This window comes from Pelodiscus sinensis, chromosome 18 (genome assembly GCF_052426305.1).
Source record: "Pelodiscus sinensis isolate ZL-2025 chromosome 18, ASM5242630v1, whole genome shotgun sequence".
NCBI classification, from domain to species: domain Eukaryota; kingdom Metazoa; phylum Chordata; order Testudines; family Trionychidae; genus Pelodiscus; species Pelodiscus sinensis.
In genome coordinates, this window is record NC_143069.1 from 11,921,294 (window position 1) to 11,947,997 (window position 26,704).

A 26,704-nucleotide genomic window follows, 5' to 3' on the forward strand; every position below is an offset into this window, starting at 1 on the left:
AACACGTCTTCATCCATTTCAGCGCCTGGGAGTACGCGGGCTGCGACCAGCTCTGGGCAGGCCTCATTACCACACTGTGCGACGGCATCGAAAGCCACTTTGGTCTCCTACCCATGAGCATTTACAGGACCATAGACAGGAAATGTAGCATCATCGAAATACCAGGGGATCAGGAATGGGTTAGCAAGAAGTTCCTCTTCCTCCCGCTGTGGGTGGCTGTGATCCTTTTGATCATGGTAGCTATTGGGGTGGGTGGTCTCCTCCTAGTGTTTGGGATCCCCATCGGGGATGCCTCGGGAGACGCCATAGCTGTCGTGGAAGGCATTGGGGTGACGGCTGTCAGCGTCTCTGCAGCAGCTGCCATACGGCTCACTATCACAGTGGTACGAAACATTATCGTCACCCAGAAGAGCCAGCTGGAGAGACAGATGAACCAGACGGCTCTCAGCGCACAGCTGGGCTTCATGAGCTGCGTGAAAAGCGAAGTCAGGACAATCACTGGGTTCCTGCAGTACATGGAGATCTTCCAGCGGCGGAAGCTGCGGGTGGTGCTGGAGATCACCCACTTGGATACATGCAGCCCTGACAAGGTGGTGGGCGTCCTTGATGCCATGAACATCCTCCTCTCAGACGATGACGCCCCTTTCATCTCCATCCTGGCTGTTGACTCCAGCATCATTGTCGACTGCGTGGAAAGCTCCAAGTATATGAGAGGTATGGCCAACAACGGCTACGAGTTCTTAAACCGCATCGTCACCCTGCCCTTCTCTGTCCCTCGGATGGACTGCGACACCAAGCGGAGGCTGATCAGGAATATCATCGCGCGCAAGGAGCAGCTAGAGGCAGAGGTCGGCTTCCGGCAGGATGGCAAGATGGAAGCCAGCTCTGACTTCCTCAACATCTCTCGCTACCATTCGGCCAACCATGATGCCCAGAATCCAGTTGCAGAGGACAGCCAGATACCTCTCATGGTTGGAACCCCAGCGCTGGGAACCGGCAGCTGCGGGAAAGGTATCCGAGCCAAAGACCTCATTCAAGATGCTTTCGACTACCTCCTGGATGACGCCTTGAAGGAATTCATGACAGACAACGTGGTGCAGATGCGGCACATCGTGAACACCGTCACCATCACCATCAGGCTGCTGGCGAGTAACATCCCCAAGGATGAAGTGTGTCCGAAGAAGGTGGTGGAATGGGTGCTCCTTGCCAACCAGTGGCCGTGCCGTCTGAGCTGGCTCTTGCAGTGCATCGAGGATGAGGAGCAGAGGAGTCGAATGGGCAGCTGCCATGGAAGCCCGCTCCGCCCCGACATGTCTCTGTGGGAGGTCTACGAGAAGTACATGGAAGAGCTGGACATGCTGAAAGGCCAGATGGAAAAGCTGCTGGAACTGGACCAGGATCCCGAGCTGTTCCACACTTTCCTGTGCGGCAGGTTTCGGGTGGAGGAGGCCCTCTTCTACCTCCCCTTCACGGTCAATTTGGACCCATCCCTGAAAAGACAGATGGAGCTGCAACGTGGCAGCCACAGACTGAAACGGACAAAGAAATTCGACAAGCTCAGCACCTGCACTCTGCTGGGTATGACGGTGGAGGATGTCTGCCGAGAGGTGGGTCACCCTTGGGTTTCCTTCCTTCGAGCAGGGCCAGCTGTCGATAGAATGTCCATGCCTCTTCATCGCAAGAAGAAGGTCATTCATGTGACAGCAGCTGCCCACAGATGATGGCTACAGGCAGAGCCATCTTTGCAAATCGTGGGGCCCTGAATAATTGAGGGCCCTTCTGCAGGATTGCCTGGGCCTTTTCCCCTCATGCAGCTTCTGCTGGAGGTCTGGTCGTTCCTTCTACCTCCCTACCCCAAGCAGGGCTCAGGAACTAGAGCAGAGTTGCAGATCCTCTCTGTTTGCTAGCTTGCTGCTGCTGCTGATTTGAACCCCGTAGCAGATTTGAACCTAGGCCCTCTAGGAGTGTGTCTAAACTACATGGCTCCGTCGACGGAGCCATGTAGATGAGGCTGATCGGCAGAGGGAAATGAAGCCGCGATTTAAATAATCGTGGCTTCATTTAAATTTAAATGGCTGCCGCGCTCTGCCGACCAGCTGATGATCAGCTGTTTGTCGGCAGATCGGGGCAGTCTGGACGCTTCCCCGTCGACGTGAAAGCCCTTTGTCGACCTCCCCGGTAAACCTCATCCCACGAGGCATCAGGGGGAGGTTGACAAAGGGCTTTCATGTCGACGGGAGCATCCACACTGCCCCGATCTGCCGACAAACAGCTGATCATCAGCTGGTCGGCAGAGCGCGGCAGCCATTTAAATTTAAATGAAGCCGCGATTATTTAAATCGCGGCTTCATTTCCCTCTGCCGATCAGCCTCATCTACATGGCTCCATCGATGGAGCCATGTAGTTTAGACACACCCCTAGAGGCCTCGACAGCTGGAGCCATGAAGGCAGCTGGCTCCCAGCTTAGGATGTAGAGCTCCCTTGTTCTTATCTCTGGCTGTAAGAGGTCCAATTGCCACACGAAGGGACAGTGAACCACACACACTAGGTGTGTGGATTACACTGCCAGCTGAGAGGAGCACGTGGGGGAGGGCGAAGGGAAAAGCCCTGCAGCAGACAGGACACAGCGTCCCCAGAGACGAACCGGCAGAGGCATATCCTCAGACATACAAGAACACATGGCTGCTGCATTGGGGAACTCAAAAATTTGGTGCCCAAATTTTCCGGTGCCCTATGCAGCTACATATTTCCCATGGGCCTAGGGACAGCCCTGACTACGGGCCCCAGAGCTGGGAGAAAACTGTCCCACATAACTGGTGCATAACTGGAGGGAGAGGAGCGAGAACTAGTGGGGGTAGGATGTTGAGGGGAACAGGCGGTGTGGGATGGGGGCTTTCGGGGAAGGCACAGTGTGGGTTTGAGGCCTCAGGAGTAGGGGGGGCACATGAGAGGGAATGGGCAGAGTGAGGATGAGGGGGAAAGGGTGATGTAGGGGGCAAGGCCACAGTCCGGGCTCTGCTAGTTCCCCCACTTTCTGCTGCTCCTGACTCTTGGTTTGCACAAAACATTTCTTCTTGGAACAACTCGGTTCCTTGGAGCTCTTTCCTCCAACCCCGAAGCCATTGGCTGGCTCTCCCCGGGTTCATCCTTTACGCTCTGAAATGACTTTGGTCGGTTTTAAGACTGGGAGACCCGTAGCTGTCTGTTATGCACTCCAGAGAGAAGAGAGGCAAAAACATAAATACTCTTGCTGGAGGCCTGCAGCGTAATACCCCTTATCCAGAATAACACACAAGAACCCTGAGGCTATGTCTACACTGCTAGCTTTTGCCTGCAGAGAGCATGCTAGGGTGTGTCTAGACTACATGCCTCCGTCGACGGAGGCATGTAGATTAGACAGATCGGCAGAGGGAAATGAAGCCGCGATTAAAATAATCGCGGCTTCATTTAAATTTAAATGGCTGCCCTGCTCTGCCGATCAGCTGTTTGTCGGCAGATCGGGGCAGTCTGGACGTTCCCCTGTCGACAGAAAACCCTTTTGTCGACCGCCCCGTTATGCCTCGTGGGATGAGGTTTACCGGGGCGGTCGACAAAAGGGTTTTCTGTCGACAGGGGAACATCCAGACTGCCCCGATCTGCCGACAAACAGCTGATCGGCAGAGCAGGGCAGCCATTTAAATTTAAATGAAGCCGCGATTATTTTAATCGTGGCTTCATTTCCCTCTGCCGATCTGTCTAATCTACATGCCTCCGTCGACGGAGGCATGTAGTCCAGACACACCCCTAATGAAGCACAAGAAGTTGCTAACGTGTGCTTCATTAGCATACTCTCTGCCTGCAAAGGCCCGCAGTGTAGATATAGCCTTAGGTCGAGAGGCCCAACTCCACCCCCGTCAGGCTGACTGCATGCTTCCCTCCAGCCTACAAGCAGGGTCAGGAAACCTTCCCTCTTCATTTCAACACACCCCTCCAGTGGTCCCTGCATTGCTAGCTTTTGCCTGCAGAGAGCATGCTATTTCCCCTGCCGTGCCAACTTGCTCAGCGGTGCCCCTAGCAGAATCCAAGCACACGGCAGTGGGGTGTGCAGGGTACCATACCTGGCCCCACAGCCGGCCGGCCCGCCTTGTTTGCTAGAATCTGAGCAAGCCCAGACAGGTTCCTCTCGGGAGCTATAGCGGACCCTTCCTAAAAACGTGTTTGGCGACCTGTTCAGTAGATGCACGGCACTAACGGGTGCTCCCACTTCTCTTCCAGATGGACACAATCGGCTTGAAGGAGGAAAACGTCCCGCTGTACAAACAGAGGCTCAGGGACCATAATCTCAACGGGCGCGCGCTGGTCTATAGTGACAACACTGAAATCAAAGAGGCCCTGCACATGAGTCTTGGCGAATGGACCCTCTTTAGCATCCATTTCCTTGGAGTGTTTCCCCCGGCGAATTTGGCCTCTTCTGTGGTGTCCCCCGTCCCGTTCCACGTCAGGCCAGAGGCTCTGAAGAACATGGTTGCCTTAAGAGAGACTGTGGCGAGAGGGAGCAAGCTCTCTCTGAACAGCTCCAGGGAAGATCTTTGGGAAAAGAGATAACTCTGAATCCTGAACACAGAGGTGAAAGTGCCCTGGTGCGCAGCTCCAGCAAGAACTGCAAAGACCTGGGCTGCAACAGGACAGTACCTGTGAGAAACTGTAAAGTTACTTTCACGGCCGCCTGTACAAAACCAGAAGCAAGATCGGGGCTTTCGCCCACAGTGTACCTCCCTGCGTCTCCAGTGACATCGCACGGATGAATCAAAGAATCCTAGAGTTGGAAAAGACCTCAGGAGTCATCAAGTCCAGCCCCCTGCCCAAGGCAGGACCAATCCCAACTCAATCATCCCAGCCAGGGCTTTGTCAAACGGAGACTTAAAAACCTCTAGGGATGGAGATTCCACCACCTCCCTAGGGAACCCAGCCCAGCGCTTCACCACCCTCCTAGGGAAATAGTTTTTCCTAATGTCCAACCTAGACCTCCCCCGCTGTAACCTGAGACCACTGTTCCGTGTTCTGCCATCCCTCACTACTGAGAACAGCCTCTCTCCATCCTCTTTGGAACCTCCCTTCAGGAAGTTGAAGGCTGCTATCAAATCCCCCCTCACTCTTTGCTTCTGCAGGCTAAACAAACCCAAATCCCCCAGTTTCTCCTCATAGGTCATGTGCTCCATACCCCGAATCATTTTGGTCAAGCTCCCCTGGACCCCCTCCAATGCGTCCCCATCCTTCCTGTAGTTGGGGGCCCAGAACTGGACACAATACTCCAGATGTGGCCTCACCAGAGCCGAATAAAGGGGAATAATCACTTCTCTAGATCTTCAGGCAATGCTCCTCCTAATGCCCCCTAATATGCCATTAGCCTTCTTGGCTACAAGGCCAGCCTGTTGACTCATCTCCGGCTTCTCATCCACTGGAATACCCAGGTCCTTTTCTGCTGAACTGCTGCTTAGCCAGTCGGTCCCCAGCCTGTAACAATGCTTGAAGCTATCAGATGACAAGAGAAGAATTAAGGATCCGGGGGGGGAAGGAGGGGGGACTGTACTGGGTCTGAGGGATTTGGGGCACATTCATGTCAACGGGGCTGGTGACAGACGTTGTCGGGCCCTGGGTAATGTATGGGAGGGGGTCGGCTCAAGACCCCCTCAAAGGGGCAAGGCTCTAGACCCCCTCAAAGGGGCAAAGCTAAAGGTAGGAGGGGCAAGGCGAGGGCCAATCAGGCCTTAGCGCCACCCACCTTGCACCAGACAGAGCTCTAGGACTGATTTCATTTGCCCGGGTCTCTGGCAGTGGCGGCTGCCATAATAGTCGATACAGTGACCCAGAGGCCTGGACCCTTTTAAATCATCAGCTCCCGAGACAACTGCCCCCTTTGCCTCTCCCCCTCCCCATCCGTGGCCCCTGTCTGTGGGGCTTCAGACCCTGGTGGTCAAAGTTGTGAAAGTAGAAAGAATTATACTGTAAGAAAAAGATGAATTGTGCTGTAATAACTGAATAAGTTGAAGGAATTCTGTTTGTCTTTTTAAGAGAAAGAAGAAAAGTATGTTAATGTTGATTGTAGGTATGCAGATCAAGGTGCTAGCCAATTTGGGCCTGAGTTTAACAGGAAAAGGAACATTAAGTGTTAGACAGGAAACAATTCCAGATAATCAGGGAGATATAGCCAGGAGATTGCTGTGTGCTTAATATTGAAATGAAGATACTTAACCACACTAATAATGTGAAGTTTTGCCACATCCTTTGATCTTGTTAACTTGGCCTTTTGACTGTATAAAATCAAGGGGTTTGAACCTTGTATGGTACTCACATTTTCTCCATGCATTTTAGCAAAGCTTTGCTGAAATAAACAGAGCAGTCTGCCAAATCTGTGAGTCCTGTCTGACTTTGACAATTTGGAGGTCCCACTGAGATGGCAACCGTCTTCGCTGAGGCTGTGTGATCCCTGACTGTTTTGCAGGATGACCGTGGTAGCCGGCACCTGGGCATTTGGCCCGAGCGGTCCTCCACCAGAACGGAAAGGTGCACAACCACAGCGAAGTCTACGCCATCGAACCTGTTGGTTCCTGCTCTGTTCTGGTAGGGATCCCGGGATCTAACATCAGGACTCTGGTCAGGTAATTATTTTGTCCGGACTGAGGACTGTCTTGTCTCTGTGTCTATCCGTCTTCCCTGTGGTGTGAGTGAGTCTGGGAGCCATCCCTGTCCAGGGACTGGCCGACCAAGGGGCTCCTGTCCCCGCGGTCTGTGTGACTGGAATCTGCACAATCGCAGCCGCACCGCACCTTGGATAAAATCCTTGGAGTGAACGCAAGGGCGATTGAGGCAGTAGCCTGTGGGCTTCTTTTGTGTGTTGCACTGGGCACCGCTCTGACGAACCCGAATTTCCTCCTTGTGTAATTGGTGTATGAAGTCCTCCTGTATGGGTAACTAGACGTCTAAGCAGGGATAGTTCCCTAAAGGGACCCTGGCTCAGTTTATATATTTTAGAAAGGGTCCGGACTCCTGTAAATTTCTGGAAAAATGATCTAGATTGACTCTGGGGGGATCCCAAAACTCAGTGGCCACTGTTAGGATCTTGGAACAAAGACCAAGTGGACGTCTTAAAAGACAAACTTGGCCTTCCCAAAAACTAAATTGGCTAGAGGAGAGGTAGATAGCTTCATGCAGTGGTGGGACGAGGCAAATCTTAAATGAACTGAATCGAAGCTCGCCTCCCTTAAAAATTCTAATTATAAGAAAAAGCTTTATTGGAAACCTCCTCTCCCACCACCAGATCGAGCGCTTCCCTTTACCCCGTCCTCCAAGAAGACTCAGACCGGTCCCACTTGAAGCTATAAACCCTTGGCCCACACGGAGCTCCACTCGATTTTAAAAGGTTTTCCAAAGCCCCAGGAAAACCCTACCAAATTTGCAGAGAAATTTTGCTAGTGTGCAATGCCTATGAACCCTCTGAAGCAGACCTCCTGCAACTGTGTAAGCTACTTATAACCCCGTAAACAGCAACAAAGAAAAAAAAAAAAACCCGGGCAACTATCACACAGACTGACTGATGGTTTTTTTTGTTTGTTTGGTTTTTTTGGGGGGGTTTTTGGGGTACAGCAACCAGGTAAAAATGGACAGGGCGCCCTGGCGCATGCGTTTGTTAATAGCCTCTTATCTGCTATTAGCAGTATGTTAAAGCAAATAAGTGTTGGATGGGAGGCCAAGACCATGGACAAATTGCAAGCAGTGGCAGAGCATTGCCACTGCACTCTAAAAGGAAAGAGAAGCAGTCCTCACAAAAGTTGATAGCTCTGCAAATACAGCATTATTCAGGGCAGGGCAGACAGTACTGGGAACGGGGAGGGTACCAAGAATGGGGATAAGGTCGGAGAAGGGGTTGTGGCACTGGGTTTTTGGGATTTAGAGGTTTCAGCTCCGGTCATATCCACCCTGTGGGAACAAGGCATTATTGTCCCCTATTCCAGCCCCTGTAACACTCCTATCCTCCCAGTTCGAAAAGCTGATGGTAAATCATGGCGGTTTGTTCAGGATCTTCAAGCTATTAACTGCATTGTTGTACCCACCTTTCCTGTAATCCCTAACCCAGCAACCAATCTGGCTTCTATCCTGCCAGATGCAACTCATTTTACTGTTGTTGATTTGTGTTCTGCTTTCTTTTCTGTCCCGGTTCACCCTAAGTTCCAGTATCTTTTTGCCTTTTCTTACAAGGAGCAGCAGTATGCTTCCCAAGGGGTACACAGAAAGCCCGTCTTACTTTTCCCAAGCATTAGCCAAAGACCTTGTTAACCTGGTCTTCCCCTCTGGGTCCACATTGGTCCAATGTGTAAATGATCTACTCCTCTGTTCCCCTTCATTATCTGCCTCAGAAACTGACTCTTTAGTGCTTCTCACTGCCCCCCCCCCACCTTAGGGTTACCTGACTACTGTAAGCCTTTACCCTTTTCTGCCACGAGCAATCTGGTTGTGCACTTGGGGTTCTTACTCAGGAGCATGGTGGCAAAAATCGTCCAGTAGCTTATTTCTCTGCCACCTTGGATCCTGTTGCCCAAGGTCTACCCCCCTGTCTGCGTGCTGTGGCTGCCGTGGCACGCCTAATTGAAATGTCTGAGTCCCTTGTCCTCCGCTCTCCTGTTTCTCTCGTGGTCCCTCACTCTATAGATACTCTCCTGCTACAATGTAATACAGCTCACCTTTCCTCTGCCCGCCTCACTTTTACTGCTTTCGGCTTTGCATATCACCATAAAGTGCTGTTCTCAGTTGAACCCTGCCACTCTCCTTCCTCTGGCTAATGACGGTGAACCCCACGACTGCCTTGCAAGTGTCTCTGCTGTCACCGTCTCATGCCCCGACCTTTCTGATGTCCCTCTCTCTAACTCCGACCTTGTGTTATTCACTGACGGTTCCTGCTTTAGAGATAGCCAAGGTCGTCTCCTCGCAGGATACGCTGTGGTATCACTCTCTGAAACCCTAGAAGCTGCGCCTTTACCTTCTGTGACCTCAGCACAAGTCGCTGAACTAGTTGCCCTAACCCGCACTTGCTTTCTGGCTGAGGGACGCTCCGCCAGCATTTATACTGATTCTCGATATGCTTTTGGGGTTGTACATGACTTTGGCACCCTCTGGCAAGCTCGGGGTTTCCTTACCTCTGCTGGTACCCCTATCAAGAATGGCCCCTACATTGCTGCTCTCCTGTATGCACTCCCATCTGCATTAGCTATTGTTAAGTGCCCTGGTCACTCCACAGCAGATACTGATGTTGCTAAGGGTAATGCTGCCATAGAACCTTCCCCAGGTGCGTTTCTCGGTTCCCTTTCTGTTTCTGTACCACCGCAGTCCCTTTCTAAAGTCACCCTGCTCCAAGACTCTGCCTCAGAAACAGAAAAAGACTCCTGGGTCGCCCGGGGTTGCTCTCTACACCCTGATTCCCTTTGGCGCCCCCTTATTGGTGCCTTTGTGGCCCCCTTTTCGCTCTACCCAGCTCTGGCCGCCCTGCTACACGGCGTTTCGCATGTCGGAAAGGAGGGTATGATCTCTGCTGTAACTAAGGCAGAATGGTGGGCCCCCCATTTCAGCTCTTTTGCAGCTCACCACTGTGCCGCCTGTACCACTTGCCAAAGCTACAATGTTGGCAAACCTGTAAAGGTAGCTCAAGGGTTCTGGGGCCTGCCCCAAGCACTGTTCTTGCATTGGCAGCTTGATTTTGTACAAATGCCTGTGTGTCAACTATATGAATTTATTTTGGTTATGGTATGCTTATTTTCGGGTTGGATTGAAGTCTTTCCTTGTCGCAAAGCTGATTCGCTGTCTGTTGCCAAATGTTTGTTAAATCATATTATGCCTGCCAAAGAAACTCCTGCCACTCTGTCCAGTGACCGGGGTACACGTTTTACTGAACAACTTGTTCAGCACCTGGATCGTGTGTTACATGTCACACACCTGCTGCACTGTCCCTACCATCCCAAAGACATAAATTAAGTCCTTTTGAAATTGTTTATGTGAACAATGGCTACCATTACTCCAGTCTCAGACTTGAACTTGACTCACAGTACACTCCTTCAGTACTGCAAGGGACTAATGCAAGCTGTAAGTCACTTCCATTCACAGGTTCGAGCCGCCTGGCCGACGGAACCCACCTCGGATGCCTGCCACACTCTCGAGACAGGTGATTGGGTCTACGTACGACACCACCAACGAAAACACGCCATGGAACCCCGGTGGAAGGGCCTGCATCAGGTGCTGCTCACTGCCCAGACGGCTGTTAAGTTATCCGGCATCGCAGCATGGATACAGGCTTCGCAGTGTAAGAAGGCACCATCCCCAGGGGACCAATCATCACCTCAGGACCATGCAGAGTCAATTTTGACTCCAGAAGAAGACGTAGAGGAACAGCCTGCAATACCTTACAACCTACGTTCGCGTAAGGATTGCCTGAAGCAGATGAGGACCAAAAGCAAGGCCCAAGAAGAAGCAGTAGTGAGCCTAGCGCCTGCTGCCTGGTGGACATAAAACCGTAACTGCGGGTCCCTCAGTGGAGGTTGTCAGAACCAAAAGGGTCTTGCCTCCAACATGTGCCTCTGGTGGGGCCTGTTCCTCGGCCACTGGTGTCTTAAGATCTGGGGAATCCACAATGACAATGACAATTCTTTTATCCACCAGCAAGTATGGATCGCTCAGACCCTTAATATCTCTAATTGCTGGGTCTGCAGCCACATTCCATCCCACTCACAAGCTGGTTCCTGTCTTGGCAATCCCACTTAATTCCCCAGGCCTCACCCGTTTAACAAGACATGGAACAGTAATGACACTTGGGAAGCAGTGGGAATAATTGTGGGAATAAATGTATCTAAACGGATAAGTGTGGAGGAGAAAAAAGGTCACTGGTGTTTGGTGTGTAATGGGACGGGGCTGAATCTGGGGAGGAGCAGTTGTCTCCAGCATATTGTAACATCAGTACAATCTTTAATGCCATGCAAATAACACCACTCCCCGTAAGGAGAATCACCGTGTGCCCTTCGGGGGATATTACTCCTCCTTTGTAGACACCTATATGGCAAAGGGGTGCAACCGACCCTTCCCGGCTTTGATAGGGCATCATTGGGTCTGTGGAACAAAGGCCTATACCACATTACCAGTTAACTGGTCAGGTATCTGTTATCCCGCCCAACTCTTCCCACAATTCCGAGTGTTAGAGTCCTTCCCATGAGAACGCCTCCGTAATTTTAGGCGAAAAAGAAGGGACTTGTCGGATGCCCAATGGTATGTGAATCACATAAGCCCTTTAACTTGGGAAGAGGCTATTGGTGGTTCCTTTGACCCACTTGGGGGAGTAATACATCATGCAAAAAGGCTTCTGAGGTTACAAACAGTAGTTAAAATCATGGAAAATGAAACTGGAAAAAGTTTAAGGGCCCTGGCCAAAGAAACAGGAGCGATCAGACAAGTGGTCCTCCAAAACCGTCAGGCATTGGATATAGTGCTGGCAGCAAAAGGAGGGACCTGTGCTCTCATTGGCAAAGAATGTTGTGTATATATACCAGACAACACCAATGATATAATAGATCGCGCTAGCTACTTAAAAAAGATTGCATACCTTTCCAACGAAGAGCCAAGTTCCCTGTGAAAATGGCTAAGTAACTTGTCCAATTTCTCTGGCATAGGAAACTGGTTGTTTCAGGAAGCCCTGACTATCCTATTTGGAATCTTAATAATTTTTGTATGTTTTCAGTTAATCTCCTGTTGTATCCAAAACTGTGCAAGACATGTCACAGACATGTCCCCTCACCAGAGTGCTAATCTGATGCTTTTAAATATCACTAATGAACAAAAAGACAAAGAACGGTTAATGCAAGGAACCCAGTAATTGTTGGTCATAGGCGAGGCTTGACCAAAAGGAGGGATTGTGAAAGTAGAAAGAATTATACTGTAGGAGAAAGATGAATTGTACTGTAATAATTGAATAAGTTGAAGGAATTCTGTTTGTCTTTTAAGAGGAAGAAGAAAAGTATGTTAATGTTGATTGTAGGTATGCAGATCAAGGTGCTAGCCAATTTGGGCCTGAGTTTAACAGGAAGAGAAACATTAGGTGTTAGACAGAAAGCAATTCTAGATAATCAGGGAGATATAGCCAGGAGATTGCTGTGTGCTTGATATTGAAATGAAGATACTTAACCACACTAATAATGTGAAGTTTTGCCACACCCTTTGATCTTGTTAACTTGGCCTTTTGACTGTATAAAATCAAGGGGTTTGAACCTTGTATGGTACTCACATTTTCTGAATGCATTTTAGCAAAGCTTTGCTGAAATAAACAGAGCAGTCTGCCAAATCTGTGAGTCCTGTCTGACTTTGACACTTCCCAGGGTGCCCTGGTGGCCACTCCAGCCTCAACCAAGATCACTCCTCTCCTTCCTCCCTCCCCGGAGCCTTTAGGGGTTGACTCTGGCCACAGTGTCTGTGCCAGTTCCAAGCCTGCCAGGCCAGAGCCAGCAGTCACTACCCCTGATCCAGTGGCCCCCAAACATGAGCCAGCAAAGACTGGCAGCCAGCCCTCCACCACTCGCCAGGAGCAGTCTGCCAGCTCCCAGGAGCCTGACAGGGGCTGGAGAAGGCGGGCACCTTCCTGGTCCAGGGTGGAGATCATGGACCTTATTCAGGTTTGGGGGGATTGCCCCCAATGTCCATGATCTCTGCACTAGAGAGAGGAATGCGGCCGTCAATGGCAGGATAGCTGCCAGCGTGGCACTAAAGGCCACATGTGAACCCAGGAGCAAGTTTGCATGAAAATCAAGTTGGTCTGGAGAGCCCCCCAACCCTGAGCCTTGACCTTCCCCTCCCCTTTCTTCCCCTTGCTTCCTCCCCCCAAGTTTTCCCCCTTCCCTCTCCCCCCCCTCTCTTCTCCTCTCTCCCGCCTCCTTTCCCCAGTCTCACCAGAGTTTCATTCTCCCCCCTCTCCCCCGGGGTTTTGTTAAATAAAGATAGTTTGTGTTCATGAAAATACGTGTATTTTATTTGACATCAGGAAGGGGGCTTAGGGAGAGGTAAGTGGAAGGACGTGAGGGAGGAATGAGGCACAAGCCCCCAGTGGGGCAGACCAGAGAGGCTCTGAGGGCTCCTCAGGATGGAAGCTCTCCCGCAGAGCCTCCTGGATACTGACAGCCCCCTGATGGACCTCTCAGATGGCAGCCTGCAGAAAGTTCAGACAGGTCCGCAGCAACGCGTCCACGAAAAGCACCAGAGTGCCCAGGGGCAGCTCTGGCTTCACGTTGCAGAGTGCTGTGATGTCCCGAGTGAAGGCAACCAGAGCACACAGAGACAAAATGGTTTCCTGTCCCTCATGGAGGTAGGCAAGCAAGCAGGGAAACCTGAGAACTGGCTGTCCAAGGGGGTGCCTTTAAGCACAGGCCTCAGACAGCCTCAGGCAGCAGCCACACAAAGTAACTCCTGACCTGATGCCCTGCCGGACCTGATTCTGTCCGGCCTTAAATGCGATTCACCGTCCACTCAGTGTGGACGCGCTATTTCGAAATAGCAAAACGCTATTTCAAAATGCATTTTGTGTGTAGACGCAAAATTTCGAAATAAGATATTTTGAAATAATGCTGTAGTGTAGACATACTCTGAAAGAAGAAATCAGGCCCCTGAGTAATTGAAACAGATACTTCAAAGAGTTTAATTGGAAACATGTGCACAGTAAATACAAACACTATATTATTTACAGGGGAGGGTTATTTACAGGTGACTGTTTGTGAGACACAGCATGGCCAGCACCTGAGAAATAAACTTAAAGAGTCATCAGCATTTGTACAATGCCCCTTAATAAATATAATAATATGGGTTGGGATTAAGCTGCTGGATATGGAATGGAAAACAATCTCCAAAACAGGAAACACCACAAGATTAGGGGAACTCCTATTACCTAATATAGTGAATTATCAGAAAGTGTCAATTCAACAGGGGAAAACACTGATCCCCTTCCCATATTCAGCCATCACAGGAAGATTCTCTCCCCATTGAGAACCACAGACAATGATATCCCAGACCCCCTCAGCCTTTTACCCTCCTTTGCTAACTGTTGTCTGGTGACTCCTCATAGGCCCAGAACCCAGGAGGGCAAGAGTAAAGTGCTGAGAGAGACTAGAAACCTAACTATTCAGGAAACTTTTTCTATGAGGTGGAGGATCATAGCCTCTAAATTTGGAGGACGAATGATATCTGCTGAGTACCTTCTTTGAAGGGCAGAGTGTTCTGAACTCCCAATATCATCAGAGGGAGTTTGAGGACACTCAGCAACTTATGAGACTGGACAATACAAGCACAGTTAAAGGCCCTGGATATCTAAAGGAAATCACCAAAATCCACAGTTAGATGCTTAAATGCCAATTAAAGCCACCCTTAGTGAATTCCCCCGGCATGTGGAATCCCCTAAGTAGTATAAGGGCCCTACCATCAATCAAACGTTAGCCCTGCCCCCTGATCCCGGAAGTCCCGCCCCCTGACCGCCAGAATTCCCTTCTCCCCTGTCACCAGAAGTCCGGCCACTGGATGGTAGTACATCCGGGTCAAGAGGGACAGCTGACCGGGTGTCATGTGACCCCCGTTAGGCCCGTCCCCTGTCACCGGAAGTCCTGCCTTTGGGGGTAATACATCCGGGGTCAAGAGGGGCAGGTGACCGGAAGTAAGGAGTGTCATGTGACCCCTCTAAGGACTCGCCCCGCCTCCCTCAACCAATCAGGAAGGGTTTTTCCCCTGTAGGACCGCCCCGCGAACCGCTTTAACCAAGCGGGGGGGCAGTTCTGGGACCGGATGACCCGCCCCGCAGTGGGTTGTGTGACCCCTCTAAGAACTTGCCCCGCCTCCCTCCACCAATCAGGAGGGGGTTTTTCCCTGTAGGACCGCCCCGCGAACCCCTTTGACCAATCGGGGGGCAGTTTTGGGACCGGATGACCCACCCAGCAGTGGGTTGTGTGACCCCTCTAAGAACTCGCCCTGCCTCCCTCTACCAATCAGGAGGGGTTTTTTCCCTGTAGGACCACCCCACAAATCGCTTTGACCAATCCGGGGAGTGCAGTTCCGGGACCCGTTGACCAGACCGAAGACGGGTCGTGTGACCCCTCTAAGAGCTTCCCGTGACACCCTTTGCCAATCAGAGCATAGCACTTCCCCGTAAGTTCTAGCGCCACACAAAAGAGGCCATCTTGTTCCAAGAGCGCGTGTTTCAGAGAGCGTGCAAACGCTGAGCGGAAACATGGCTTCTTTCACCAACTTTGTTTTGGTGCCGAGAAGAAAGCGCTACATCAGCGACAGTTCCGAAGAGGAAGGAGAAGTTGAAGGGAGCCCTTTGACCCACCCGCTGATGGATACACCAATATCTGACACCGAAACCCAACCGCTCACGATGCAGCCAGACAAGCTAGATAGCCTGGAGGAAGAAGGTGCCCATGGCTCCCAGGAGTCGGACAAGACGCATGGAAAAGAAGCCAAATAGGTAAATGAAAGATCGAAGTTGGGGCATCATGGGGTTAGGAATCCGGGATTTTGTAAACTTTAAAAAAAAAATGACCAGAGCGTCTTACATTATTTCTTTCTGGCAATCTTTTGACAGCTTGACGATGCCTTTCTAGCTGACCGTCAGACCCAGGACAGCATTGCATCGGACGAGGAAGACGAACCGGGCCCACCTTGTTTTTGCTCAACACCGATACAAAGCATTGAAGAGAACGCCTAGGATGACGGCCATGAAGAATTCAGGAGGTGGCTGTGCATTGACCTAGTTGAGCCAGTGCCACATCATAAGCGTAAAAAAGTTATGCGCTCTATTGTACGCATTAGTGTTTATACCGTCCTTAGTCACTGTCTTAGGGAAAAGCTTTTTGAGGACTGTGAGGGTTGTGTCATAAATGCGCCAGCCCAGCGGTACCATGACTGTTTGACTTGGACTCCAGAGGGTATAAACTGCAAGCTCCAGGGCCTATGTGCTGAACTGTGTTTGGAAATCTTATTAAATACTGTTATTGCCGTAGGTCCGTGGTCCCCAACACGGTGCCCACGGGCGCTATGGCGCCCGCAGGGGCATTTGCATGCACCCGCCAGGTGCTCGGGGCTGACCTGGCCCTGGGCACATAGCGCGTGGCGCTTGCACGGGGGGGCGCGCCGGCCCCGGGCGCGCGGCGCTTGGCAGGGGGAGTGCCGGCCTCGGGCGCACGGCGCTTGGCGGGGGGAGCGCCGGCCCTGGCCCCGGGCGCGTGGCGCTTGCGGGGGGAGCGCCGGCCCCGGGCGCGCGGCGCTTGGCGGAGATGAGCATTACTATGGGGTTCTGGATGTGAAAAAGTTGTTCGGAGCGAAAAATTATTGTGAGTTTTGCCACACAGTATACAGTCATGACCACTCTTGCAGGTATTGTTGCCGCCTCTGCTTGAGCGGAACGTGCTCAGACAGCGTGGGCGTGCTGCTGCGGTGTCCTAGCTGTATCTTGGAACAAGATGGCCTCTTTTGTGTGGCGCTAGAACTTATGGGGAAGTGCTATGCTCTGATTGACAGAGGGTGTCACGGGAAGCTCTTAGAGGGGTCACACGACCAGCTTCCGGTCTGGTCAACGGGTCCCAGAACTGCACCCCCCGAATGGTCAAAGCGATTTGTGGGGCGGTCCTACAGGGAAAAAACCCCTCCTGATTGGTAGAGGGAGGCAGGGTGAGTTCTTAGAGGGGTCACACGACCCACTTCTGGGCGGGTCATCCGTTCCCGGAACTGCCCCCCGATTGGTCAAAGCAGTTCACGAGGCGGTCCTACAGGGAAAAAACTCCTCCTGATTGGTGGAGGGAGGCGGGGTGAGTTCTTAGAGGGGTCACACGACCCACTTCTGGGCGGGTCATCCGTTCCCGGAACTGCCCCCCGATTGGTCAAAGCGGTTTGCGGGGCGTTCCTACGGGGAAAGCCCTTCCTGGTAGAGGGAGGAGGGGCAAGTCCTTAGAGGGGTCACATGACACCCCTTACTTCCGGTCACCTGCCCCTCTTGACCCCGGATGTATTACCCCCAAGGGCGGGACTTCCGGTGACAGGGGACGGGCCTAACCGGGGTCACATGACATCCTTTTTTACTTCCGGTCACCTGTCCCTCTCGACCCGGATGTACTACCCTCCAGGGGCGGGACTGCCAGTGACAAGGGAGAAGGGACTTCCGGGGAGTCGGGGGGGGGGGACTTCCAGGGTCAGGGGGCGGGGCTAATGTTTGATTGATGGTAGGGCCCTTATACTACTCCCCTACCCCATAGACAGCTAGCAGATATAGCGTTCAGTCTAGCTTCCCACCCAAGTATATGATGTGCAAGCTGGAAACAGAAGCAGGAGCTCTTTCTTCTATTTGTCTGTGCTTCATTCCCCGAGCACTCATCCAGGTCAGATGTCTCTTAGGACCTGAGTTGCCACCAGCTGGACAATGGGACTTGGGTCATTCTGTAGGACCTGGAGAGCTGGAATTACAGAGAATATGACTCACTTTTCATATAGTCACCTATGCCTGCAGTAGCTGGAGATTTAGTACCAGTGAGTACCAAGCTACAGAAGCTCTCTGTACAAACAAAGCTTTAGGTTCCTCCATTGGGATCCTTCCAAGCTCCAAACTGAGATGGAGGAGGGGGGAGAGGGGAGACCCTGACCCTACCAGAAACTCATCCAATTGGAAGGTGCTCCATTGACTCAATAGCTTCTGCTTTTAAGTTATTTTACATCTCCTGACAGAAATAAATCTGATGGTGTGGAGTTTGGGGTAGCAAAAAGTGGCTCCCAGGGAGCCGATGGAGCCCAAAGAGTGGATCACACAGGTTGGGAAGAGGCATTGCCAGGGTAGCCAGGAGATGCACTGACTTATATCACACTGGCTGCAGTTTCCTCCAGGTACGTCTACACCGCAAAGTTAATTCAAAATATCAGCTGTTCTTTTGAATTAACTTTAATAGCATCTATACATGCAAACCGCTATTTCGAAATTAATTCGAAATAGCAGAGCGCTTAATTCAAATTTGGTAAACCTCATTCTACGAGGAGTAACACCAAATTTGAAATAGCTATTTCAAATTAAGTGCTGTGTAGACAATTAATTCAAAATAGGGGGCCTCCAGCCCTTCCCAGGGAGCCCTGGTGGCCACTCTGGGCACAACCAGGAAAACTTCCTCTCCTCTCCCCCTGGCCCCAGAGCCATTAAAGGGATAGACCCTGGCCCGTGCCAGATCCAAGCCTACCAGCCAAGAGCCAGCAGTGGCCACCGGGGCCCCTGAGCCAGTAGCCACAAAACGTGAGCCAGCAAGGCACTGGCAGCCAACCCTCCACTGCTCCTCAGGAGCAGTCTGCCAGCACCCAGGAGCCTGACAGGGGCTGGAGAAGGCGGGTGCCTTCCTGGTCCAGGGTGGAGATCATGGACCTTATTCAGGTTTGGGAGGGATGCCCCAGCATCCATGATCTCCGCACTAGACAGAGGAACACGGCCGTCAATGGCAGGATAGCTGCCAGCCTGGCCACCAAAGGCCACATGCGAACCCAGGAGCAGGTTTGCATGACAATCAAGTTGGTGCGGTGAGACCCCCAACCTTGGGCCCTGATCTTCCCTTCCCCCTTCTTCCCTTTGCTTCTCCCTTCCAACTTCCTCCTCCCAGGTTTCACCCTCCCCTCTCCCACCCACTCTATTCCTCTCTCCCACCTCCTTTTCCCAGTCTCCCCAGAGGTTCACCCTGTTGTTCAATAAACCCAGTTTCTATTTTTGAACATACATGTCTTTTATTTGACATCAGGAAGGGAGGCTAGGGAGGAGTAAGTAGATGGACGTGAGGGAGGAATGGGGCACGAGCCCCCGGTGGGGAGGACCGGGGTGGCTCTGAGGGCTCCTCGGGGTGGACACTCTCCTGCAGGGCCTCCTGGATCCTGACAGCCCCCCGATGGACTCCCCGGACGGTAGCCTGCAGCAAGTGCAGCTGGGCTGATGGCAACAACCCTACGAGACGCACCGGTGTGCCCAGGGGCAGCTCTGGCTCCATGTGGCCGAGTGCTGTGGTGTCCCGAGTGCAGGCACTCAGGGCACTCCAAGACAGGACTGCTTTGCTCTCCCTCATCGGGGTAGACAAGCGAGCGGGGAACCCTGAGAACTGTCTGTTCGGGGTGGGGGTAGGGTCCCGTGAAGCACGGAGCTCAGTTAGCCTGAGGCAGCAGCCCCACACACTATGTCCTAACCTGATGCCCTGCCAGCACTGGTTCCGGCCAGCCTGAACTTCGGTTCAGGGTCCACTCAGTGTGGACGCGCTATTTCAAAATAACAAAATGCTATTTTGAAATAGGTTTTGTGTATAGATGCATAATTCGAATTAGCTTAATTCAAATTAACTATTTCGAATTAAGTTAACTTGAATTAACGCTATAGTGTAGACGTACCTCTTTCAGAGCAGACTAAAGCTGAATCTGTCCTTTGATGTGTGGCTGATGCACTTCACACCTGTGGTATCAGTTACTGCTTGCTTGTCAGCTAAATTTCTTTATAACTCACTAATGAATAGGATTTCACCTGTATTTGTTACTTACAGGTCAACAGATGTTCCATGTCCAGCCATTTCATATTCTTGGTGTCCGTATGTTCCAGGATGATGCCTAAATAAGCAATGTAAAATAAACATCAATAAAAAACCTTCTCTTGTTAAGTGCAAGGTGATAACATTGGCCCTTTGGCTTCTATTGTGGGTCTAAGGTGAGCTGTAGGCAAGAAAATACTAGAAAAGTTTAGCGTCCACACTGAAGAGAAGAAGAGAAAAAAATTAAGAATGTTTACATAAAACCTCATTTGCTTTAAACAATCTATGTTCCTCTTGCCACTGCTGTCAGTTATTGGAGATATACTAGGATAGTGTATTAATCTAGTGGTGTGAACAAAGGGCTGGGGCCAGGAATAAGTGCGTACTAAGCAAGGATCTCACATGGATAAATTAATTAGGCCACAATGCTTGCCTGGCTTGCATGGGTGTGCTAAGGAAAGGATGGCACAGGGCCAAAGGGGAGGAATCTAGTGCTTCCTGGGCAAGGCAATCAGGAACCTGCAACAGCAGGCACTGTGTGGCGGTGGCCTGCCTACCTCCCAGTGATGAAGCACCAGTAAGGAACAGTCAACAACACTGAGCTTAGGTCTATAGTTTGAGTCCACACTAACTCTGACTACTAAAAATAGAGTGCAGGTCAGATGACAGAAGCAGTCGGAGGAGCTAGCCACCTTGAGAACAGACTTTTGGGTTTGGATGGGATCATCCTTGGAATAGTTAACCCCTCCTGCTACTCCTGCCACAGCTACTCTATTTTTAGCACACTAGTTTGATCGGAGAATAAACATACCCTACGTGACAGTGTGCCAGCCTCTGCTACTAAATGACTGCGCCATCTCAAAGCATTCTATTGCAACTTACAAATTCCTCCTAACACCACACTGGAGAAGTAGGAGAACATTAACATCTCCATTTATGCATGAGAAGTCACAGCACAGAGAGATTAATAGTAGCTCAGTGCTGCACACAGGGACTTTTTCTGTCTACCTCAAAGGGAATACCAAAAGGGACACGGCACACTTTCTCTCACCAGCTAACTTGGCTGCAACTGCCCGGATCTCTTCCCAGCTGCTGCAGAAGTATGTGATGGTGCTTTTGTAAAAGTTCTCCAGTAGCTCAGCCTTCTCTTTGGCCTAGAGAAAATCAGGGACACATGAGCTCTCTCTGGCTAGAAATGCCCTTTGACTGCCAACACATGCCTTTACAAACCACAAGTAAACAGTCTGTGTTCCTCTTGCCACTGCTGTCAGTTATTGGACTCACTCAGACTTTTTTTTTAATTTAAACAAGTAAATAAAAGAAAGGACAGGAGGCTGTGTAGAAGTGGGGAAAGTGGGAATCTATGGCAGATTTACATTCCTCTCACCCTCAGTCCTGTATCCCACTCTAATAGGGTACGTCTACACTACAACGTTAATTCGAACTAACTTAGTTCGAATTACTTAATTCGAACTAAGCTAATTAAAACTAACGGATCTAGACTAAAAAACTAGTTCGAATTAGCGTTTTACTAATTCGAACTAGCATGTCCACATTAAGTGGACCCTGAACCGGGCTTAAGGATGGCCGGAAGCAGTGCCGGCAGGACATCAGAGGAGGACTAAGAGCGTGGAGATGCTGTCTCAGGCTAGCCGAGGGCTGTGCTTAAAGGGTCCCAACCCCCACGCCGGACAGACAGTTCTCAGGGGTGCCCCGCTTGCAAAGCAGTCTTGGCTTGGAGTGCCCGGAGTGCCCACACTGGGCACATCACAGCACTTGGCCATCAGACCGGCTGCACTTGCCGCAGCCTGCCATCTGGGGAGATGGGGCAATTGGGGGGCTGCAGGAGAGCTTCCACCACAAAAGCCCGCAGAGCCAGCCCAGTCCTCCCCATCGGGGGCGCGTACCCCATTCCGCCCTCAACTCCTTCCACTTACCCTTCCCTAGCCCCTCTTCTTGATGTACAAAATAAAGGACAATTGTGTTCAAAAATGGAATCTGTCTTTATTGAACAAAACTGGGGGAGACTGGGAAAAGGGGGTGGGAGAGGGGAAGAGAGAGGGTGGCAGAGGGGAGGGCAACTAAAATGATCAGGGGTTGGGAACAGGTCTCATATGAAGAGAGGCTAAAGAGACTGGGACTTTTCAGCTTAGAAAAGAGGAGACGGAGGGGGGACAGGATAGAGGTCTCTAAAACCAGGAGTTGGGTGGAGAGGGTGCATACAGAAAAGTTCTTCATTAGTTCCCATAAAGAAGGACTAGAGGACACCAAAGGAAAGGAATGGGTAACAGGCTTCAAACTAGTAACAGAAAGTTGTTCTTCACAAAGCACAGAGTCAACCTGTGGAACTCCTTGCTGCAGGAGGCTGTGAAGGCTACAACTAGAACAGAGTTTAAAGGGAAGTGAGATCAAGCCATGGAGGTTGGGTCCATGGAGTGGTATTAGCCAGGGGGTAGGAGTGGTGTCCCTGCCCAAAGTTTGTGGAAGGCTGGAGAGGGATGGCACGAGACAAATGGCTTGGTCACTGTCTTCGGTCCATCCCCTCCAGGGACCCTAGGGTTGGCCGCTGTCGGCAGACAGGCTACTGGGATAGATGAACCTTTGTTCTGACCCAGGATGGCCATTGTAAGCTCAGGGCTCAGGGTCGGGGGTCTCAGTGGACCACCTTGATTTTCATGCACTCCTGCTCCTGGGTGGCCAGGCTGGCAGCTCTCCTGCCCTAGCCGGCCACCTTCCTGTGCCTAGTGCGGAGATCGTGGACGAGGTCCACGATGTCCGCACTAGCCCAGGAGGGAGCCCGCCTTTTGCGGTCCCGGGCAAGCTCCCAGGACCCGCCAGCCTGGTCCCGGGAAGAGGGGGAGGGCTGGGGGGCATCGGGTGGGTGGCTCGATCCGCACCAGGTGCAGGGTCTGCCTGCTGGGTGCTGGCAGGCTTGCACCTGGCATGGGCACCGTAGCCATCCCGTGCCCCTTTAAGGGGTCCGGGGCCGGGAGGGGGGCATACGAGTTTCCCTGGTGTTGGCCGGAGTGGCCACCAGGGAAACCTGGGGGGGGCTAGCCTCCCACTAGTTCGCATTAAGGGGCTACACAGCCCTTAATTCGAACTAGTAAGTTTGAACTAGGCTTAATCCTCGTGGAATGAGGATTACCTAGTTCGAACTAAGCGCTCCGTTAGTTCGAATTAAATTCAAACTAACGGAGTGCTAGTGTAGCGCCTATGAAAGTTAGTTCGAACTAACGTCCGTTAGTTCAAACTAACTTTGTAGCGTAGACATACCCATAGATACTTCCATTGCCCATCACACATTCCCCCTGCTTCTACACCACAAGCCTATGCTGTCAATAATCTCATATAATTCTATAGGTCACTCACAAGGTGTCTGCAGATATCCATCTGGAGCTCCTCAGGGTTCAGCTCGGTTCTCCAACTAAGATGCTCATTAAGTATAGTTTGGAGCCTCTTCAGTCCCAAAAATGGGGCACAGAGATGAAATGTAGCTCTGCACTCCTGAAAAAGAGGGTTGCACCATTGAATTGTTCCATAACACGTATTGTGCTCATTCAAATGGAACTCATGTCCTTGACTGCTCATCTACCCCAAGAATAAAAGGGATTCCCCTGAAGTAATAGACAGAAAATATGCCAGCATGACTTTAATAGGGGGAAAGGGATTCTACTTCTGGAGTATTGCATCCAATTCTGGGCACCCCATTACTTAAAAAATGTTGATACATTGGAGAAAGTCCAACGGAGGGCAACAAAAATGATTAGGAGGCTGGAACACATGATTTACAAGGAGAGGCTGAGGGATTTGGGATTATTTAGTCTTCAGAAGAGAAGAGTGAGGGGAGCTTTGATAGAAGGCTTTAACTACCTGAAGGGGGATTTCAAAGAGGATGGAGAGAGGCTGTTCTCAGTGGTACTAGATGACTGAATGAGGAGCAATGGTCTCAAGTTACAGTGGGGGAGGTCTAGGTTGGATAGTCGGAAAAACTATTTTACTAGGAAGGTGGTGAAGCACTGGAATGGGTTACCTAGGGAGGCAACGGAACCTCTAAATCTAGAGTTTTCAAGTCCTAGCTTGACAAAGCCCTGGCTGGGATTGTTTAGTTGAGGCTGGTCCTGTTTTGGGCAGGAGGTTGGACTCAGTGACCTCCTGAGGTCTCCTCCAAACCTATGGTTCTATGATTTTATAATACTGAAAACTGGAGATAGCAGCAATGTTTTTTCAGAACGGATGTAGCTATGAAAGCTGCTTCACTAGGCATAGCTGTGGTCTTTCCTCTGTTGTGGGGAGGCAGGAACGTGGGGTGCAGAGATAGGCAGGAATGAACTCTTGGGATCAGACCCATGACCTATCCTGAACTCCAGTGAGACAACCCTGGCTGCTAAGGACCAGCCTGTCTGGGATTAACTCAAAAGGAGGGCAATGAACTGAGGGAAGAATTTAGGTCTCCACTGCGGGAAGGAATAGCAGAGCTCCCCTGGCATCAGGAGGAAGATTCTTTTTGCTTAGTAATTAAGTCACTGTCATTCTTACCATTGAAACCTCAGGGCTTGGATCTTGCAGGTGCATAAGAAGCGTGACCCAGCTCTGTCTAACCTGCTTGGCAAAATAGTCCTTCCATTTTCTCTTTGCAGAGCCGGCCAGGATACCAAACAGGACAAAGGCCAATGCACGAAGAGTGTTGTCCTCCTATAGCCAAGAAAGCCACACAGGTTGGTAACGAAGAAATAACCACATCATGTATCTAGCACAGCTGTCTCTTCTACATTAGGGTAGAGTGATTCCAACGACAGAAGTTTAAAAGAACTGGAATTAATCAAGTTTGGGCCAAATGTGTTGATTCATCAAAATACTTTGAAGACAGTTCAATTTTGACAAAATTCTTCCAGAAGCCAAGTAGGGGTACTTGGTCAGCTTCTTGGTGACCCATCTAGCAGGCTGACTGGGATCTTGGGCTTCCTGGCCCTCACCTTCAGAACAGCCTGTCTGGCAGGCTGACAAGGAGCCAGGAAATGTGCACCCTGGCACCTCTAATTCCCAGTGTTTCCAGGTTCCCTGTCTCCAGCATAGTCTGCCAGTAGACTGCCCTCAGGCAAGGCTCCCAGTAGAGCTGGGTTGAGAATAGTATTACTGTTTCACAAAGAGTTTTAAAATTTGGGCTGGGGGGTGTGTCCCCCAAATAGGAACAAAACCAAAATTTGAAATCTCAAACTTCTCTGCAAAATGGAATAATTTCAACCATCTGACATAAAAATCGTATGGAGCAGGCCCAAAACAGTCTATTACACCCTGTATGCCCATTTTCCTTGTTATGCAGCTACCTAATCTAGTATTCATACTTCCTTTGCCATTCTCATTGGAAATAAAGATGAACAGAAGGGTGAGACTGAAGGAGCAGGGATGGCATCCTCATTTTCTTAATTCTCTGCTCCTCCATAAAACACATCTCTTCCCTAAGGCCTAAAATCACTTCATTCTGACATGAACAATGCCCAGTGAGGACACATCATGCATTGTAAATGGAGCCTCATCAATGTCAGCTGAACTGGGGTTGAAGGCTTCTGTTCACGTACATTATCGAAGTACTTCCGGATCTGTGTGGTGAGGTCTCTGAAGGAAGAACCTATGTCCTTCCCTTTCAGCTCCTTAAGGACTTTGGCCAGTGCCTTCATGCTTTCGACGACTTCAGAACTGAAAGTGTCTTCTAAAGTCCTGATCAGTGCCTCCAGAAGAAACTTCTTGTACTTTTTCACCTGTTCAGATGTATGACATTAAAAAACACTTTCCACTAACCACATTTCTAATATGTTTTTTTTAGCAATTATGAAGCAGTGGGAATTTCATCTGCCCCCCTAGTGACCTATAGCTATATTTTACATCAGGTACTAGCTACAATAAGCCAAACTCTGTGCCATATTACGCCTATGTAATCCTATTAGATTTCTAATTACTTAGATTTGAAGGCCAAAAGGGACCATTGTGATCATTCAGTCTGACCTCCTTCACAACACAGAACCTCCCCAAAATAATGTCTGTTTGACTAGAGCACCTCTTTTAGAAAAACAGCCCATCTTGTTTTTAAAGTTGCTACTGATAGAGACCCCACCACAACCCTTGGTAAATGGTTCCAATGATTAAAATTACCATTAAAATGTATGCCTTACTAGCAGTCTGAATTAGTTTAGCTTCATTCCCCGCCCCCCCCCCCCCCCATTGAATCTAAAGGCACATTTTCTAGCCCTTTGAAAATTCTTGTGACTCTTCTCCAATTTATCAGCATCCTTCTTGAATTGCAGGCATGATCCTGACATAGTATTCTAGCAGTTCTCACACCAGTGCCATAAGCAGAGGTAAAATAACTTCTTTATTCTTATTCAGAATCCCTCTGTCTATGCCTCCGAGGATCACCTCAGCTCTTTTGGTCACAGCTTTGTACTGGGCGCTTACGTTCAGCTGATTATCTATCATGATTTGAGTTTTTTAGTGTCTCTGTTTCCTGGAATAGAATCTCTCATCTTGGAAATAAAGCCTACACTCTTCATTCCTGGGAGTATACATTTACATATGATCATATTAAGTCCATATTGTTTCCTTATGCCCAGCTTACCAAGGGAACAAACCTGCTGTGTATTGACTGCAAAGAGGTTACAGGGGTATGAGAGAGCAGAAGTTGGCCTAGTGCATTGTGCATGGCCTCTGTAAATCCTGAGCAATTGTTTCCTTTAGTTTCTCTAGTTATGCTGCATTGTATTCAGTATTCTATCTTACCTTCTCAGGTGCCCCATAGACTAAATTGCCTAGGCCTCTTACAGCCATTTGACGGACAATGCTGTTATTGTCCCGTGACCTTTCTTCTAATATATGTAAGACAGACTTAAGGATCTTCTTCTCCCTGAGTATGGGATCAGTCATTAGCTGAAATAAAATCAACATGTCCATTAGCTCTAATATGTTCATTAAGATAGCGAATATAATTTGAGGAGACACGTAATACACTGTAATTTATTATTCTATATGAATGAGTACTGTGTTAAAAACATGGATTTTTTCCTTTTAGGCACTATAATGGGGGATTGCTCATCCCTTGAAAGCCTCTCAGTGACTGCATTTGATACCACAGTCCT

At 50.2% G+C, this 26,704-nt stretch overlaps 2 protein-coding genes across 2 annotated transcripts; one reads left to right on the forward strand and one right to left on the reverse strand.

Moving 5' to 3' along the window:
• The first annotated feature begins 1,340 nt into the window (after positions 1–1,340).
• On the forward strand, positions 1,341–4,584 carry LOC149523226 (uncharacterized). The gene is made up of 2 exons (XM_089770397.1): positions 1,341–1,607; positions 4,255–4,584. Exons 1-2 carry the CDS (start codon positions 1,341–1,343, stop codon positions 4,582–4,584), a joined length of 597 nt encoding a protein of 198 aa, XP_089626523.1.
• Positions 4,585–19,378: 14,794 nt separating this feature from the next.
• On the reverse strand, positions 19,379–25,307 carry LOC149523227 (protein maestro-like). The gene is made up of 5 exons (XM_089769823.1): positions 25,154–25,307; positions 24,114–24,269; positions 22,947–23,081; positions 20,626–20,728; positions 19,379–19,653 (listed from the first exon to the last, which is right to left on the reverse strand). The coding sequence occupies exons 1-5, from the start codon at positions 25,250–25,252 to the stop codon at positions 19,580–19,582; spliced, it is 567 nt and encodes a 188-aa protein (XP_089625949.1). The 5' UTR covers positions 25,253–25,307; the 3' UTR covers positions 19,379–19,579.
• Between the last annotated feature and the right edge of the window lie 1,397 nt (positions 25,308–26,704).

Coding starts and splice junctions, on each gene's coding strand:
- LOC149523226 (XM_089770397.1), top strand. CDS start 1,341: ATGGAAGAGCTGGACATGCTGAAAGGCCAGATGGAAAAGCTGCTGGAA. Junction 1,608..4,254: donor TGGAGGATGTCTGCCGAGAG/GTGGGTCACCCT, acceptor CTTCTCTTCCAG/ATGGACACAATCGGCTTGAA.
- LOC149523227 (XM_089769823.1), bottom strand. CDS start 25,252: ATGAAGGCACTGGCCAAAGTCCTTAAGGAGCTGAAAGGGAAGGACATA. Junction 20,729..22,946: donor TGGATATCTGCAGACACCTT/GTGAGTGACCTA, acceptor GATTTTCTCTAG/GCCAAAGAGAAGGCTGAGCT. Junction 19,654..20,625: donor AGTTGCAGCCAAGTTAGCTG/GTGAGAGAAAGT, acceptor TTGCTTATTTAG/GCATCATCCTGGAACATACG.